Source organism: Camelus dromedarius, chromosome 10, assembly GCF_036321535.1.
Source record: "Camelus dromedarius isolate mCamDro1 chromosome 10, mCamDro1.pat, whole genome shotgun sequence".
NCBI lineage: Eukaryota > Metazoa > Chordata > Mammalia > Artiodactyla > Camelidae > Camelus > Camelus dromedarius.
This window is the reverse complement of record NC_087445.1, coordinates 67,917,101-67,934,481: the sequence shown is the minus strand read 5'-3', so window position 1 is coordinate 67,934,481 and position 17,381 is coordinate 67,917,101. Positions and strand designations below refer to the sequence as shown.

The 17,381-nt window shown below is 44.6% G+C and overlaps 1 protein-coding gene and 1 pseudogene across 1 annotated transcript; both read right to left on the bottom strand.

Annotated features, from left to right (window-relative positions):
• Nucleotides 1–937: 937 nt before the first annotated feature.
• LOC105092670 (olfactory receptor 5C1) lies at nucleotides 938–1,900 on the bottom strand. The gene has a single exon (XM_010984389.1). The coding sequence runs from the start codon at nucleotides 1,898–1,900 to the stop codon at nucleotides 938–940; it is 963 nt and encodes a 320-aa protein (XP_010982691.1).
• Nucleotides 1,901–9,108: 7,208 nt separating this feature from the next.
• LOC105092671 (olfactory receptor 1f45-like) lies at nucleotides 9,109–16,256 on the bottom strand (annotated as a pseudogene).
• Nucleotides 16,257–17,381: the final 1,125 nt, after the last annotated feature.

Sequence of the window (17,381 nt, the reverse complement as noted above, 5' to 3'; positions counted from 1 at the left end):
TCAAATTTATCCAAACTCTGACTCCAAAATGTATCCCAAATCTACCATTGATTAAAATCAATCCATATTGTAACATTTACATACTTTTAATTCAATTCTAAATTTGTCCAATTGCTTTAAAATTCTGAACCTAACCCTGGCTCTTCCCTGACCCTGAACCTAGTCTCAGCCATAATGTGAACCCTAATCCTAACCCAAGTCTAACCATAACCATAATTTTGGCTCTTAACTAACTTCTATCACAGCCCCACACTAATTTAACCTTGATCAAGTTCTAACCCAATTTTGGGGATTTTAGGAATGAGCTCACATATGTTCTGGTGCTCTTGGCCATTGTCCTGAGAGATGGGATATGCAGGCTAATGGGGAGGGATATTTGCCTCACTAGATTTCGTCTCGTTCCTTGGCATGAGTGGGTTCTGAAGATGCTCTCCTGGGGTCAAGGAGACCAGGAGCAGACTCGCTGGTCATTAAGAACCTTAAAAGAGCAAGGCTCTAGAAACACTTGCAGCCAACTCAACACTTCCCCAGTGTTTCTGGGAATCGGCCTCTTTGAAGAATGCGTGGCAAAACCCCCTACTTACTGCATGTGGTAACATCCAGGAACTTCCATGTTTTGAACACTGAGGAACCTAAGGCAGCTTAACAGCAAATTAACCTGATCTTGGTTCTGGCACTCAGTTTAGATCACCCTGGGCTCCTGCCTTCTGTCTATAAGCTTCCTTTTCTCCCCCTTTTCAGCCCCTCAAACAATGACAAGAGACATCCAGCCAGAGGAACATCCATTTTTACCCACAGTGACAGGGGCCAGGAATCACCCTCCTCATCTCTTCATAGTCGGTCCTAAACAGCCTCCTGGGACTCCTCACTGGTGCGTCCCCCCTCACTGGTGCATCTCCCCTAGCTGGTGCGCACCCCCTCGCCGGTGTGCCCTCCCTCACTGGTGTATCCTCCCGGGACAGCAGAATCGGCTCCGGCTCCTTCTGAGCGCCTCCTTGACCTCTTTGTTGCGGAGGCTGTAGATGAGCGGGTTGAGAGCTGGGATGACAAGGGTGTAGAACACAGATGCCATCTTGTCGCTGTCCAGGGCGTAGCTGGAGCTGGGACGCAGGTACATGAAAATGAGTGTCCCGTACAGCATGGCCACAGCCGTGAGGTGGGAGCCGCAGGTGGAGGCTGCTCGCCAACGGCCCTCGGCCGAGCGCATGCGGATCACAGCTCCAGCGATGAACCCGTAAGACACGGCGATCGCCAGCACCGTGGCTGTCTGGATGAAGCCACAGATGGCGAAGAGGAGGAGTTCGTTGAGACTGGTGTCGCTGCAGGAGATGGCCAGCAGGGGTGGGATATCGCAGAAGAAGCTGTTGACCTCCCGGGACCCGCAGAAGCTCAGGCGGAAGGTGAGGGTCGTGTGGACCACGGCGCTCACCGCCCCGCCCAGGCCTGATGCTCCCAGCAAGGCCAGGCATAGACGCCGTGACATGGCTGTTGTGTAGCCAAGAGGGTTTCTGATGGCCACGTGGCGGTCATAGGCCATGACTGCCAATAGGCAGCACTCGGCATCAGCCAGCCCTGCAAACACAAACATCTGGAGGGCACAGGCTGCGTAAGGGATGGTGGCGTGGGGCAGCAGCAGGTCCACTAGCATCTTGGGGCCGATGGCTGAGGAACAGCAGGCATCCAGCAGGGAGAGGTTGGCCAGGAAGAAGTACATGGGCGTGTGGAGCTGGGCGTCCACGTGGATCAGCAGCACCATGCCTACGTTTCCCAGCAGGCTCACCAGGTAGACTGGCAGGAAGGTCAAGAAGACGGTCACACGCAGGTCCCAGCGATCTGTGATGCCCAGGAGAATGAATTCAGCAGGTGCAACCCTCGCCCCGGTCAAGTTCTCTGGTGTCATCTTGCTGATCAGAGACTGAGGAGAGACAAAGCAGGAGGGTGGTGAGGGACGGTCATGACCACCCTGGAGGAGGAAGCACTGTGGACTGGGAGCCAGGTAGACTTGGGTTTCAGTCCTAACTGTGCAACAAAATTGCCATGTGACCTTGCACAAGCCATGTCACCTCCCAAAACCTGTGTTTCTAACGCTGAGAAGTCACTACTGTTTAACCTTCTTGAGGGCAGGAATCTTGCCTGTCTTACTCAGTTTTGTATCTACGGTGCTAGGAACATTGCTTGGCACATAGCAGGTGCTCAGTAAATACAGGAAATACAGGCATACCTCGTTTTATTGCTCTTTGCTTTATCAGGCTTTGCAGATAGCGTGCTTTTTTTGGTTTGTTTTTACAAATTGAAGTTTTACGGCACCATTTTCTAACAGTATTTGCTTACTTTTTGTTTTTATGTCACATTTCAGTAATTCTTGAAATGTTTCCAATATTGCATGATTATTATGCTTGTTTTGGTGATCTGTGATCCGCAATCTCTGATGTTACTACTATGATTCACTGAAGGCTTAGAAGATGGTTAGCATTTTTTTAGCAATAAAATGTTTTAAAATTAAGTTCTGTATATATTTTTAAGGCACAGTGCTATTGCACACTTAATAGGCTACAGTATAGTGTAAACATAACTTTTATATGCATGGAAAACCAAAACACTAGTGTGTCTTACTTTATTGCTGTATTGGCTATACTGAGTTTGTCTGGAACCGAACCTGCAGTATCTCCGAAGTCAGCATGAATTAGTTAAAGGAATGAATGATGAATAGGATAATAGTGTCTGGTCAAGGACTGAAAACTCCATGACTCTATATGCATTCTCCTTTCCTGTTTCCCCTGGAGAAAAAGAGGCAATGAAATGAGCAGGGTCTCCTGACCCAGTGGGTAACTAGCTATGGGTCCTGAGGTTTGCTGGGAGGACATCATTCCTCTGGAGCTGGACCTGGGAAAGGAGAGGGCAGCAGTGGCTGGCATCTGGGGGAGACAGCAAGGGGTGGAAAGAACAGAAGATTGGGATGTCTCCCAGGGCTGGACTCTTCTCCTATCTGAGCCTCCATTTTCTCATCTGTGTAATGAGACAAAAAGCTGCAAGGATTCAATGAGATAACGCACGGAAAACATCTCACACCGGGCCTGGCACAAAGCTGGCATTTAATGAAGGATCAGTGAGTTTGACTGAATTGAGCTGGATGCCTTGCCTCCACACTGGAAGGAAGAAACTTTCGGGCAACCAGGAGTAGTGGCTGTGATTTCCAGACAATACAATGTTGCTTCACACGCCTGTGTCTTTTTACTTATTCCCTTTGCCGAGAACCCATTTCCTCTTTTTGTGTTTGACAAAAACTACCTCCGATGTAAAGCCCTCCCTGGTGACTCAAATGACTCAGGGGAAACTAAACTTACTCCTTTGTGCCACCTGCACTGAAGCTTAATTTCTACCACAGCATTACATCATTCTATTGCACATATTTTTTATGTGTCTGTCTCTCCTGTGGACTTCGAGCGCCTTGATTCAATACAGCAAATGTTTACTGAGTCCTCCTATATGCTAAGTGTGGCCCTGTGATTCATTTTTGCACCTCCAGCATCTAGTATATAAACAGCGCTCAATAATAAATATTGGTTGAATGTATGAAACAGTGAAAAGATTATGAGCATTATAAGTATGAAGCATGCAGACTTGGTTTTAAGTCTGGGTCCCAACACTTTCTGGTGCGTGACTTTGGGCAGGTCACTTCACCTCTCTCAGCCCGATTTCCCATTGTAAAGGAGGAGACGTCCTATGTCCGTTGGAGGGTTCTAAGAGGTAATAAATGTGCAGCACACTGGAGCTGAGTAAGTGCTCGTTCTCCTTCCTTTAAGAGCAGTTTGGATGTTTGGGACCTACCTGGGGATGGTGAGGATGACAAAGGTCTTCCTACAAAGCACAGCTTGGATGAAAAATTTTGATTATATCACGTATTGGTGAGGTTGTGCTGGTAGAAATGTAAATTGAGAAATTTGGAGGACAATTTGTCAGCTGACTACCCACAACTGCACAAACCCCAGTGTCTTAGGCTGCTTGGGCTGCTAACAAAGTACTGGAGACTGGGTGGCTTAAACAACACAGACATTTGTTTCTTACAGTTCGGGAGGCTGGGGAGTCCAAGGTCAGGGGACCAGCACGGTTGGAGGGCCCACTTGCAGACATGCTGATGGCTTCCTTCTTGCTTTGTCCTCATACGGTGGACAGAGATAGAGAGCGTGTTGTCTAGTCTCTTCTTATAAGGGTGCTATTCCATCATGAGGACCCCACCCTCATGACCTTATCTAAACCTAATTACTGCCTAAAGTCCCCACTTCCAAATACACTGGGGTTAGGGCTTTGACATATGCATTTGGTTGGGGGGGGACACACAAACTTTCATTCCATAACACCTAGTAATTCCACTTTTTAGTGTTTAGAAAAGTCTCACACATGTACACAAGGAGATGTGCACAAGGGTGCACGCACTCCTGGACTGTTTGTAATGGCTACACATTACCCGAACCTCAATGTTTGTCAATAGACTCATGAGAGTTAAACAGGGATGGATTCCACTTATATGTATCAATGTGGAGAAATCCTAAAAACGTTGAGGTTAAAAGCATAACTTTTGAAAAAATATAGACTGAAGAAAAAACACAAAACAATAATGTATGTTTTTATGTCTATGTATATAAAAGGTACTTCTGGTTGCTCAAACCAGAAATGAGGTCCCCAGGACATTTCAAAGGACTGTATCACCTTTACCTCATTTCCATATCCGGAGTTGATCCTTCTTGTCTGTTAAGACTCAGCTCAGGGGTCATTTATTTTTTTTCTAGGAAGCTTTATCTGGACAGTCAATCATTCAACTTCTTATTCTGGAACTCCACTTACTGGACTCTCTGTATAAAAGCCCTATTCCATCCATCGATTTATAATGACCTAAGTCATGTTCTCCTTCACATAATTGAGCATTTGGGTTTGTGCCTAATTCTTCCCTCTCTCCTTAGGGATACAGAATTTTAGGCATCTTCCCTTCCTCCTTGGTGGGGTGACTGGTAGAGGCCAGACAGCCTCCAGGGGTAGAAGCCCCTCCCAACTACATGTTCTCCATGAATAAAGCCAGCTTGTCCCCTGAAGTTCTGCATCCAGAACCCCGCTGGTGGCAAACCCCTTGTGTACTTCCCTTCATCCACATGGAAAACAAACGCTACTCACCTTCACAAAGTGAGGAGCAAAGCTGCTTACAGTGCCTCTCCATTTCTTCATCTGTAAAATGGGGACAATGAGACATCAAGGCTTTTAAATTGCTTTGAAATTTGGGGGTGCAAGGATCCCAAAACTTCAGTTAAGCAGTTACTACGAAGTGTGTGTGTGTGTGTGTGTGTGTGTGTGTATGAGTATGTGTGAGTATGTGTGTGTGCAAATGTACAAAAAATAGAGTCAGTTCTTCATTAATTTCTCTCTGTTGCCTTCCTGCCCATGAGGAATAATCCTGACATTCAGGAATATCCATTTCTTTTCCCTTGAAGGTAAGAAAATGGATTTCCAAAGAAGGAAAGAGACAAGAAGGTATACCTATGAAGGTATAAAGTTGGGGCTTGAACTCAGATCTGGCTCCAAATTCAATTTTCTTTGTTTCCAGGCAGAGACCTTAATTAGGTCTCTTAACAGATTACCAGGTTAGTTGTTGTCACTGTCTTGCCTCAGTCCTCTCATCTGTAGATAAAGCCGATTGGACCAGATTAGTGGTTCTCTGTCTACTCTGGACTTCTGTCATTGGAATTACTGCTGGAACTCTGTGAAAAGATATATGACACAGTGCCCAGAAATTCTGGTTCAACTGATCTAGAGCAGGGCTCAGAAATGTGTACTTGTAAAAAAAAAAAAAGTTCTAGGTGATTCAGATGTGAAGCTTGATTTGGGACCCCTGAGCATCAGAGCTTCTCAATCTTAAATGCACGTAGCAATCACCTAGGGACCTTGTTAAATGCAGGTTCTGCCTCAGAATGTCTGGGGAGGGGCCTGAGGTCCTGCATTTCTAACCAACTCCTGGGTGAGGCTAACGCCGCTGGTTTGGGTGCCACGCTTGGAGGAGCAAGAGCCGCGGTTCTACTGGACAGCATTCCCAGCTCTGTCAGCTTGAGAGTCTCGCTTTCTGGGAGGTTCTCTCAGCCTCCTCCTGCTAGCTCCTTCCTCTCTGCTGAGCTCTTCGTTTTGACTCATCCTCTCTCTTGAGGCCCCACTCTGCTCATGGACATATTTAAGTCTGGTGACGATGGCCTCCTGGCATGTCTCAAGATGCGGCTTTCCCACTTTCTAACATGCCCCAGTTCTTAACTCATTCCTCCTCAGCACACAGACGTTTGATATATCTTGGTCCAGACACCAGCCGCTGTCACCGCGATGGTGCGTGGTTATTGGGCTGGAAGGACATACCTAGAAGGTGCAGGTGGGTGGGGAGTTCCTCCGACACAGCGCCTTCAGGCCAGCCTTTGGGAGAGCACGGCTGGCCGGGGACGCAGCAGGGACACGCCCCACCCCAGAGGCAGGAACGGGGAGGCTTATACCCTTCTTCAGCCCCGAGGGAATGGCCTCTTTCTGTTTGACTGCTGACTCCTCTTCCCCCTCTGCTGTCCTAGACTCCGTGGAGACTCCCTCTCACATCCTTTGGGGACCCCATGACAGCTGGTGGCAGGGGAGTGCCAGGGCTGACTTGCTCTTTGCTGCCTTGGGGAGGCTGGAAAAGTTTGGCTGACTGTGTCCCCAGGCTCTGTGCGGGGAGGACAGTCGTGCTTGCTCAGAGGAGTCCCTTGGGCTCACTGTCCCCATCCAGTCTCTGGGACTCAGTATTGCTACTATGCTTTATGATCTTCTACACAACAAATTCTTTCTGTGGGTCTCCTAACCGTTCACGTTGTTCCTCTTGCCTAGAATGTCCAGCCTCTTTCTTTTCTATCTAGAAAACTCTTCCTTTTTGTTACAGAATCAGCTCCACTCTCACCTCCAGCGGGAAGTCTTGCGGCCCGCATGGTGGAGCCATTCTTTTCCTCTGTGCGTCTTGGAGATGCACATATAAGAACACGAATCCAAGGCAGATGAGGAAACATGATTGTGTCTGATGCTGCACCGGACTGGAAGCAACCTGAGGCCGGGGCCGGGCATGAAGGCAGCACTTGGGAAATCAGATCACAATTCCTGGGGTGGGTCCAGGCATAGGTGACTTTTAAAAGCTTCCAAGATTGAAAAGCACTTGAAATGTCCATCTAGGACTGAGATCCACCTCCTAAGAGATGGGAATGGGGCTGGGCCTGCAGGCACGGCTGCGTAGCTCAGCCTGCGGAGAGTGGATGGCTATGGGGTGGGAGTAACCGGGAGTCACCTTACTGTGTGGTGTGTCTTATCGCTAACCTAACGAATATTTATTGCACTTTACTATGTCCTGGCTGTAAGATTAAGGTCTTAATAATGAACCAAATAGCCATAGTCCCTTTTCCCTGGAATTTGCAAGGAGTTAGAGTCAGAACTAACTAAATAAAAACACACGGGAAAGAGCTTCAGGTGGGAGTTGAAGGCACGTGCAAAGGCCTGGAGGTAGGAATGCAAACAGCACATTTGAAGAATTGAAAGAAGGCCATGGGGCTGGAGCCCAGAGAATGATGGAGAGAGAGGTGTGAATGAGCCTAGACCAATCGAGGCCAAATTGTGCAAATTTCCAGGCCATGCATACATTTTTGGTTTTTTGTTTGTTCTTGTTTTTTTTTAATCCTAAAAGCAATGACTCTTACCATGGATCAGCGGGCTATGCCGCTGAGAATAGCATGTCCCACCACACCTCGGACAGGCATTAGCTGCTGGAATTTACAATGAGGTGTCCCACTGGGATGGGTGAGTTACTTGGCACCCCCAAATTGGGGGGAACTGCTCAGTCTCCACTGGGACCCTGTTGTCCTGCTATAAGCTGGACCTGTGGAAAAGCACTCTACCTAGAATGGACACGCACCATTTAAAGAGAGGGGAAGGTGGGGGTCCTGGTCGGGTTATACCCCTCTCCCAGTTCGTTGCCTCACGCCTGACAGTGCTATCTCCCTCTGCCAACATGAATGTTGTGCACAATTTAGGTCCAGTTCCTAAAGCTGCAGCCACATTAACGTCTAAGGATCAGTTCACAAGTGTAATCCGTACAGAAAGGAAAAGCTTCCCATACAAGTTCTTACTAATCTGTCTTTTGGCTTTAGACTTCTGCTGCTCCTGTGGTGTCTGCTCATGACATGGGCACCTCATGAAAAAACCTTTCTACAGTGGGCCCATGTGTATGCCCGGCAAAGGAGTCAGTCCAGCTGTTGGGTATGTGAGCAGCTGTCTCTCTCTAGATGGTCAGGATTGCCATGGTGGGTACCACCACTCCAGGAAGGGGGCTGGAAGGCCCTAAAGCATTACACTGAGAAAGAACAAGGTAGGGCTAGATTCTTAATCCATCGGGTACTACCTGTGCTGATCCGGACACCTGGCCTGTGGCACATGTGATCAGTAATACTGGGTATGTGTATTCTTTTTCTTTCAGACTGTACAGACAGCCTATCAAACTGCTGACTGGAAGGGTCCTAAAAACACCACCATCAGAGCCATGGGTAGCTATGCTCAGATTTGGGATGGGTTCATGTGGCTTACCCTGGGTTATGAACATTTGAGCACTTGGACACTCCTATGTTGGGAACAGAAAAATCACTCAAAACAGAACCAACCAAACTGCACCAGCGATATGAGGTGGACATCACCGGAAGCAAGTAACCATTCTGTCACATTAAAGCACAGTGACTTGTTTGACACTGGTTGCACCACCCAGATATTTATTGGGTGACTCTGAATGGGACCCAGTGGTTGTGTGGCATAGATTTTTGGCTGTGGCTTCCACCTGGGGGATTAGGCTGCTGCACCCTGGGTTGTACCCAGGCACAGGGGAGAATCTGCCCCATGATAAGGGAAATTGCCAACTTCCCTCTTCTCAAGGCCAGATGGACATGCTGTGTTTTCCACTTGTACAATCATTTCACTGCCATCTTTGTTCCCTCCGTTGGCCTGGAGGTCATTATAGCACATATAGAAGCCCTTACTAAATTCACCTAACCAGCCTTAAATGATAGCTTGCAAAGCTTGTCTTTACTGAAAGCTGAATGTCTCTAGTGAGAAAAGCTGTCCTCTGAAATAGGATGTCCTGGATATTATACTGCCTTGCAAGGAGACACTTGTGCCACTATTCAAACAGGGTGGCTGTCTGTTCATACCTGACGAGTCTACTAATGTATCATTTTATTTTATTTTATTTTTAACATTTTTTATTGATTTATAATCATTTTACAATGTGTCAAATTCCAGTGTTCAGCACAGTTTTTCAGTCATACATGGACATAATACACACTCATTGTTACATTTTTTTCTCTGTGAGCTACCATAACGTTTTGTGTATATTTCCCTGTGCTATACAGTGTAATCTTGTTTATCTATTCTACAGTTTTGAAATCCCAGTCTATCCCTTCCCACCCTCCGCCCCCTGGCAACCACAAGTCTGTATTCTCTGTCTATGAGTCTATTTCTGTCCTGTATTTATGCTTTGTTTTTGTTTGTTTGTTTGTTTTTTAGATTCCACATACGAGCGATCTCATATGGTATTTTTCTTTCTCTTTCTGGCTTACTTCGCTTAGAATGACATTCTCCAGGAGCATCCATGTTGCTGCAAATGGCGTTATTGTGTTGGTTTTTATGGCTGAGTAGTATTCCATTGTATGAATATACCACATCTTCTTTATCCAGTCACCCATTGATGGACATTTAGGCTGTTTCCATGTCTTGGCTATTGTAAATAGTGCTGCTATGAACATTGGGGTGCAGGTAAATCACATGGGGGCATAAGTAACTGCCCCTAGTAATCCAACTCCTAGCCTAGGAGGTTTAATAAATCTGTGGTTCAGATCATGGGGCTTTTGGTGGAAAAATTTTTACTTATCTTGGGGATCATTATCTTAATCTGTGTTTTCTCTCACATCTGCCTATACTGTTGGTGTGATATCTGCCTCCAGTGCAGCCAGAGAGCTGCCAAATGAGCCACTGTCACGCTAGTGAAACTTCTTGCTGACCGCTCGGGTCACATTGCACAAGATTCTAAGAGTTGATCACAAGCAGTGGAGTGTTGGTGTTACCAAACCAGACTTGGGTCTGTTTGCCCACGCGCAGTAAAGCCAATCTACTGACGCCGGGTTGTGATGAATGAAAGTGCAGTGTTTACTGCAGGGCGTCAAACAAAGGGTCCGGGTAGGTGATGCTCAAAAAACCCAAAGGCTTTCAGGGGAAGGATTTTAAGGACAGCATGAGGGAGAAGTTTGCAAGGTGCATGATCAGCTCGTGGACAGTCTTCTGATTGCTTGGTGGTGAGGTAATCAGGAGTCAGTATCATCAACCTTCTGGTTCCAACCTGTCTGGGGTCTACGTGCTTGTGGGCAGCATGCAGTTAATTTTTTTCACCTGGTGTGGGTTTCAGTATCTGCAAAACAGCTCAAAGTATATGGCTCAGAATATTGTCTATAGCCTGCAAGGAGGAACTAAAAGTCCTTGACTTTGTTTAATGGCTATATTATTTTGTCTAGCTTGACTGTTTTCCTTTATTTCTGCATTTTCTCATTTCTCTGATTAAATTTAACCTTCGGAAGTTGGGGAAAGCCTAGGAGGCTAAAATTTTTCTACAAACAAGAGGCAGGTGGAGGATATGGGGTGGGGAGGGAGTCTGTTCCAGGAAAGCTCCGTAGGGTCCCGTTCAGTTCCATTAGAGGAGGTCATGGAGAGGACGTGACTGCTGATTGACCTGCGTGATTGGAGGCGCCCCACCCCCTCCTCTGTCCTTGAAATGTACACTCGGCCGTGGTTCCCACGATGGGAGCCATTTTCAGGAGAGCATCGACAGAACAGTGCTGTGCAGACCCTCTGAACCGTCTGTGAGTCTGAACCCAGCAAAGGCTTCTGCGTAAACTTTTAAGATCCTGGCCGGTGAGGGTGAAGATCTACTTGTGGCCCCAAGACAAGCCTTGTACGTAAGTCCCCTGCTTTTTATCACTATCACTGCCCGCCTGGAGGGCTCTGCCTCCTTCTTGGGTCTCTCCATGCCCTCCATGAGCTGGGGCCAGTTTGCAAACAAGCCGGTGGCTTTCTGCCCCTCTCCTCCGTGACAGCTGAACTATGCTTTATAAAAGTTGGGGGGTCTTTTGTGGGGGGTGACTTTCCTCTCCCCCTATATCTTTCACAAGCATTTTGCCTAATATATTTTTTTCCGCTATCTAATGATGTTTTGGCATTTGTTTATCATAAGGCCTGAACTGAGGCTATAGTTAACAGAAAATGTTCAACATCTGTGTGTTTTCAGGTTTTTTTTGTTCTTTGGTTATTATGAATAACGCTGCTATGAACATTCATGCACAGGCTTTTGTGTGGACATGTGTTTTCTTAGTTATATATCTAGAAATGGAATTGCTGGGTCATATGGTAACTCTATGCTTAACTTTTTGAGAAACTGCTGAAGTTTTCCAAAGTGGCTGCATTATTTTACAATCTCGCTACCAGTGAAGAAGGGTTCACCTTTCCCTCACTCCTTGCCAACATTTTGATATTGTCCACTTAAACAATTTTTTTAACCATCCTAGTGGAAGTGAAGTGGTATCTCACTGTGGTTTTGATTTGCATTTCCCTAATGACGAAGGATGAATATTTTGCATGCGCTAATTGGCCGTTTGTATTTTTTTATATGGAGAAATGTCTATTTAAATCCTTTGCACATTTTAATGTTGGGTTATTAGTCTTTTTGTTGTTGAATTGTAGGAGTTCTGTATATATTCTTATACAAATACCTTATCAGATATATGATTTGCATGTATTTCCTACCTTTCAGTGGGTTGTCTATTCTCAAACTTTTTATTTTTATTTTTGATGGTGTCTTTTGAAGTACAAACTGTTTGATTTTAATGAAGTCCTCCCACTTTTAAAAAATTTATTTTTGTTTTTGTTTTTATGGGGGGTAGTTAGGTTTGTTTATTTATTTACTATTTTAATTGGAGGTACTGGGGATTGAACCCTGAACCTTGTGCATGCTAAGCGTGTGCTCTACCACTGAGCTATACCCTCCCCCCGTGAGGTCTTCCCATTTATCCATTTTTTCTTTTTATTTCCCTTTCTTTATATTGAAGTACAGTAGATGTACAATGTTATATAAGTTACAAGTGTGGAATGTAGTGATTCACAATTCTTAAAGGTTATTGTCCATGTACGGTTATCATAAATTATTGGCTATGTTCCCTGTGTTGTACAATGTATCTCTGTAGCTTATTTTACACAGAAGAGTTTGTACCTCTTAATCCCCTCCCCCTATATGGCCCCCACCCCCTTCCCTCTCCCCACTGGTAACTACTAGTTTGTTCTCTGCATCTGTCAGTCTGTTTCTTTTTTGTTGTATGCACTTACTGATTTTTTTCTATTACTGCTTGTGCTTTTGGTGTCATACCTAAGAAACCATTGCCTGATCTGTCACAAAAATTTACTCCTAATGCTTTCTTCTAGATATTTTGTAGTTTCAGCTTCTTACGTTGAAGCCTGTGGTCCTTTTGGGTTAATTTTTGTACGTGGTGTGAGGTCAAGGTCCAGCTTCCTTGCATATCCCATGGTTACAGGATTGTTTGTTGAAAACACTATTCTTTCCCCATTGAATTGCCCTGGCAGCCTTGCTGAAAATAAACTGCCCATCAATGTGAAGGCTTATTTGTAGACGCTCAATTATATTTCTTTGATCTCTGTATCTAGCCTCATGCTAGTACAGCATTGTCTTAATGACGGCAATTTCGTAAGTTTTGAAATCAGGATGTGCAAGTCTTCCGACTTTGCTCTTCTTTTTCAAGAATGCATTGGTTATTCTGGTTCCTTTGCATTTCTATGTGAATTTTAGGATCAGTTTGTCGTTTTCTGCAAAAAAGATAGCTGGGATTTTGATAGAGATTGCACTGAATTCAAATGGTTTATTAGTTCTAGTAGTTTTTTTTTTTTTTGGTTGATTTCTTAGGAATTTAAAAATATACAGCATCTGTCATTTGCAAGTAGAGATAGTTTGACTTCTTTCTTACAGTCCAGATGCTTTTGACTTTCTTTTCTGACTTAATTGTGCCGGCTGGAACCTCTAGTACCAGGTTGAAAAGACGTGGCAAGAGCGGCCGTCTTTATGTCACGCTTGATCTCAGGAGGGCAGGCATAGGACGACTAGGCAAAGGGATAGTGAAACTCGCAAGAAAACAGATCATGTCCAGGTGATTAGAGTGGGCTGGCGTGAGAGGGTAATTTTTGCAGATGGCATGGGTCTTAAACTGGGTGGGCCTGGAATGGAGAAAGGTGCCACAGAGGGGAAAATATATTAGAAAAAAAGGCCCTGAGGGTAAATGTGTATGGTATATATGAGTGAATGAGAGTTCAGACATAGCATCCTATTTTTTTTAAAATAATTATGAGACATGAGATGGAGAGGAAAACTCTTGTAGAGCGTGAGAGATGTGAGGGAGAGAGCCATTTCCATATTCAATATCATTCTAAAAGTTATATATTGTTTCAATTACAAAAACACACTGCCTACTCAAGACCACTGAATTATATACTTTAAAATGAATTTTATGATGTATGAATTATATGTCAATAAAATTGTTATGAAAAAATAGCACATTATACTGAAATAAAAAAACCCCCAATTTATTATTCACATGAACTCTACGCAGAGGATTTTCCAATGATAACACTAGCAGAAGAGTCACAAGGAGGAATTTTTTATTGGCTCCATATATGCAAATTGAAAACCCATTTATGTCAAAAAAATCAAAAAGAAAACTGAAGGATGAAAAGGTGATTGGGAAAAGTTTGCACTAAGAGTAGCAAAGTGTGAAGTTTAAATATAACTTTTCATATAAACAGGATGCACACAAATCTTTAAAATAGTCAAGTGACATAGAGAAATATTAAGAAGAATAAATAAAACATATTTACAGACTTAAGAAAATAACTAGTAAGCAAAAAATTCAAACAAAGGAAAAGAAATATCATTTTTGCTTATTACTTTCGCAACAATCAAGTCAAAAATTGGAACACCAAGAATGCAGAGAAAAGAATACTTTCACAGAACCATCACTTGGGATGTAAATCATTAACAGTTTTGTAAACTATTTTGGCAACATGTGTCATGAACCCCAAAAATGTTCCACCCAGCAAATCCACTTCTTGAAATTTATTGTAAGGACGTGGGAAACCCTATATATATGGTTTATTCACAATGACCTTCATTGCATTATTATTTATAAAATTAAGAATAATTAGGAAGAGCTAATTACCCTGAATGGAAGAAGATTGTACACAAACAGAGCAGCTGATTCTGCTATAATATTGTGAGAATGTTTATAAAAATTTGATAATAATAATGAGGAAAATATTCAGGTTACAAGATTATGTGAAAAATTACCATCTTAATAATATAAAATAAATACACAAGAAAAGGACTGAAAGAATTTGTGTAAAGTCTTCACAGTGGTTCCTTTCAAGAAGGAATTTGAAAAACTTTCTTTCTATTTTAGACATTTACTGTAATGACATGAATGATTTTCAGTTGGAGAAAAAAATAAACTAAGATTTAAAAAATAAAGAATAAAGACTGGTCAATGGGCTAACAAATGAAAAAAAAAAAAAAAAAAACCACGTACCAAAGATCTAAGCCCAGATGTATATTAAGGACAAATCTCTTAATCTTTCTGTGCCTCGCTTCCTTTTCTAGAATATTCTTGCCCTCTCAGGCCACACACAGATTCTGCCTACTTGGTGTCATATTCTCCATGTTGAGGTCAGTGCCCATGAGTGAGTTTCCTCTAAGGCAGGGTCAGAATTGGCTCCTGAAGCCCAGTGACTTGACCGAGGTCCTGACTTCCCTAGTCTCGCCAGAGTTTTCTGTTATCAGGGAAGGATTTATAGCCCTACACTGTCCGCCTGTTGGGCTTCCTCCTAGAAGCCTAGTGTTTGCTGGCATTTTTGATGTTCCCAACCCTGGACTGGATCTGCCTGGATACAAATACTCACACATCAATTCACCCTGTAGGGACTGATGTCACTCCCTCTCTCCAGACTGCAGTTCTGTCCTTGACCAGTTGCCCCATTGCAGTACTGCAAAGTCTGAGCCTTCATTTTCTTGCATCTGCGAGGAAGGCTAAGCCTCCATCCTGTTTTGAATGTGAGTCTTTCAAATTCATGATGGACAAATCCAGGGAAGAAGGCACGTTGAGAAGTCTGGACCTCTCCTCTGGGGAAGGACTCGTTATGGGGTGGAACATCTTCCCCAGCCAAGGAGTCTCCACAAAGCCTCCTTCATGTCCCTGTTCCTCAGGCTGTAGATAAAGGGGTTCAGCATGGGGGTAACCATCGTGTACATGACAGATGCCACCATTCCAGTGTCTGCTGAATAGGAGGATGAGGGCTGGAAATATACCAGAAAGACAGTTCCATAGAAGAGTGTGACCACTGTCAGGTGAGAGCCACAGGTAGAGAAGACTTTCTGCCTCCCCCCAGCAGAGGGGACCCTGAGGATGGTGTGGATGATGTGGGCATAAGAGACCAGGACACAGGTGAGAGGGACCACACCCGAGAGGGCTGCTTCTGCAAACATCATGGTCTGAAAGATGTGAGTGTCTGAGCAGGCACGTTTGAGGAGTGGGAGGAGATCACAGAAGAAGTGCGGGATGGAATAGGGGGCACAGAAGGAAAACTGAGACATAAGGAGAGTGAGTGAGAAGGCCAGGAGGTGGGAGCAGAGCCAGGATGCCACGACCAGCAGCAGGCAGCGCTGGGGACACATGATCGTGGCGTAGTGGAGAGGAAGGCAGATGGCCACGTAGCGGTCATATGCCATCACGGCCAACAGGAAGTCATCCAGCAGGGCCAATGCCATGAAGAAGTACATCTGCACGAGGCACCCCGTGTAGGAGATGGTATAGCGCTGTGTGTACGTTTACCAGGACCTCGGGGACAATGGTGCAGGAGAAGCAGGTGTCAATGAAGGACAGGTTGGCCAGGAAGAAGTACATGGGGGTGTGGAGGCGAGGGTCAGAGCCGATGGCCAGGATGATGAGCAGGTTCCCCAGCACGGTGACCAGGTACATGCCCAGGAAGAGCCCGAAGAGGAGAGGCTGCTGCTCTGGGTGTTGAGAGAATCCCAGGAGCAGGAAGTCAGGGCTGCTGGTTTGATTTCTAATTCCATTTAAAGTGGAAAAATTGGAGGAAAATATCACTTAAATATCTGTAGACTCCAGATGGTTATTTTTGTCTGTTTTCTGTGTGTTTTGCAAAGGTCACAGAGATGCACAGTCATCTCTTGCTGGTGGGCATGTAAACATGCACAGAGGTGAGAACTAAGGGCGGTGGTAATGGGGGGCTGGCTGAGGGTTAACTTTGCATTTAAGCTGTCTGTTGAGTTGTCCTGTAAACCTCCTGGGTGAAGTGGAACTGGAGATTAGCTGGGAAGAAAATCCTATGTCTTGGTCCACTTCTACCTTTTTAAGTAAGAAAGTTACCTATTTCATAGGTTTGAGAAATTTGAATAAGATATTTTGGGGATATGCATTTACTGGGAAATTCTTAAATTCTTTTCTCTCCTTGTGTGTGCGTGTGTTGAGGAGTACAAAAGGAATACTAATTACATAGAAAGGTCATAGCTGGCACTTGGGTATCCTGCCCTCTTTTTCTTTTGCAGACCCATCAAATGAGCTAATGTGGATAAAATTACTTTATAAACTCAAAGGTATTTTACAAACAAAACTTCCCATCCTCATCTCCATCATCTTCATCATCAACAACATCACCAGCATCTTCAGTCCTTAGGAGTGTCAGCCTTGGTATCTTATGCACCAGATGGAGATGCTCTCTGGCTGTGTTATCCTTTGCAACCTACGCATCCTCTTAGCCTCTTTGAGCTTCAGTTACCTCGTCTATAAATTAGGTGCATGGTTTGTATACTTACTGTAGACAGTCAGTGAGGTGATGTATTCAAAGCACTAGCACGTACTAGGTCTTCAATGAATTGTGGTAATAGTTACCAGCATTAATAGAAGCACTAGTAAGATGAAGGGGAACCTGGGGTTGCTCGTGCACCAGAAGATGTTAGGGGACATCACCCCCAGCTCTAAATCCTCATTGCTTTTTGTATTTTGGGTAAATTATTTATTATTTCTGAGTCTCATCTTCTTTGTCTGTGAGACGTGGGCATAAACCCGCCACTGAGGACTGCTGAAAGTATCAAAATGCCAGAAAGAGTTAAAAGTGTTTTCAGGACCTGTGATATAAAATCCAGAACGAGAGGGTCTGCGTTTGGAGGGTGTGGGAAT

Excerpts from the sequence above, each read along its gene's own strand:
- LOC105092670 (XM_010984389.1), bottom strand. The coding sequence starts at position 1,900 with ATGACACCAGAGAACTTGACCGGGGCGAGGGTTGCACCTGCTGAATTC.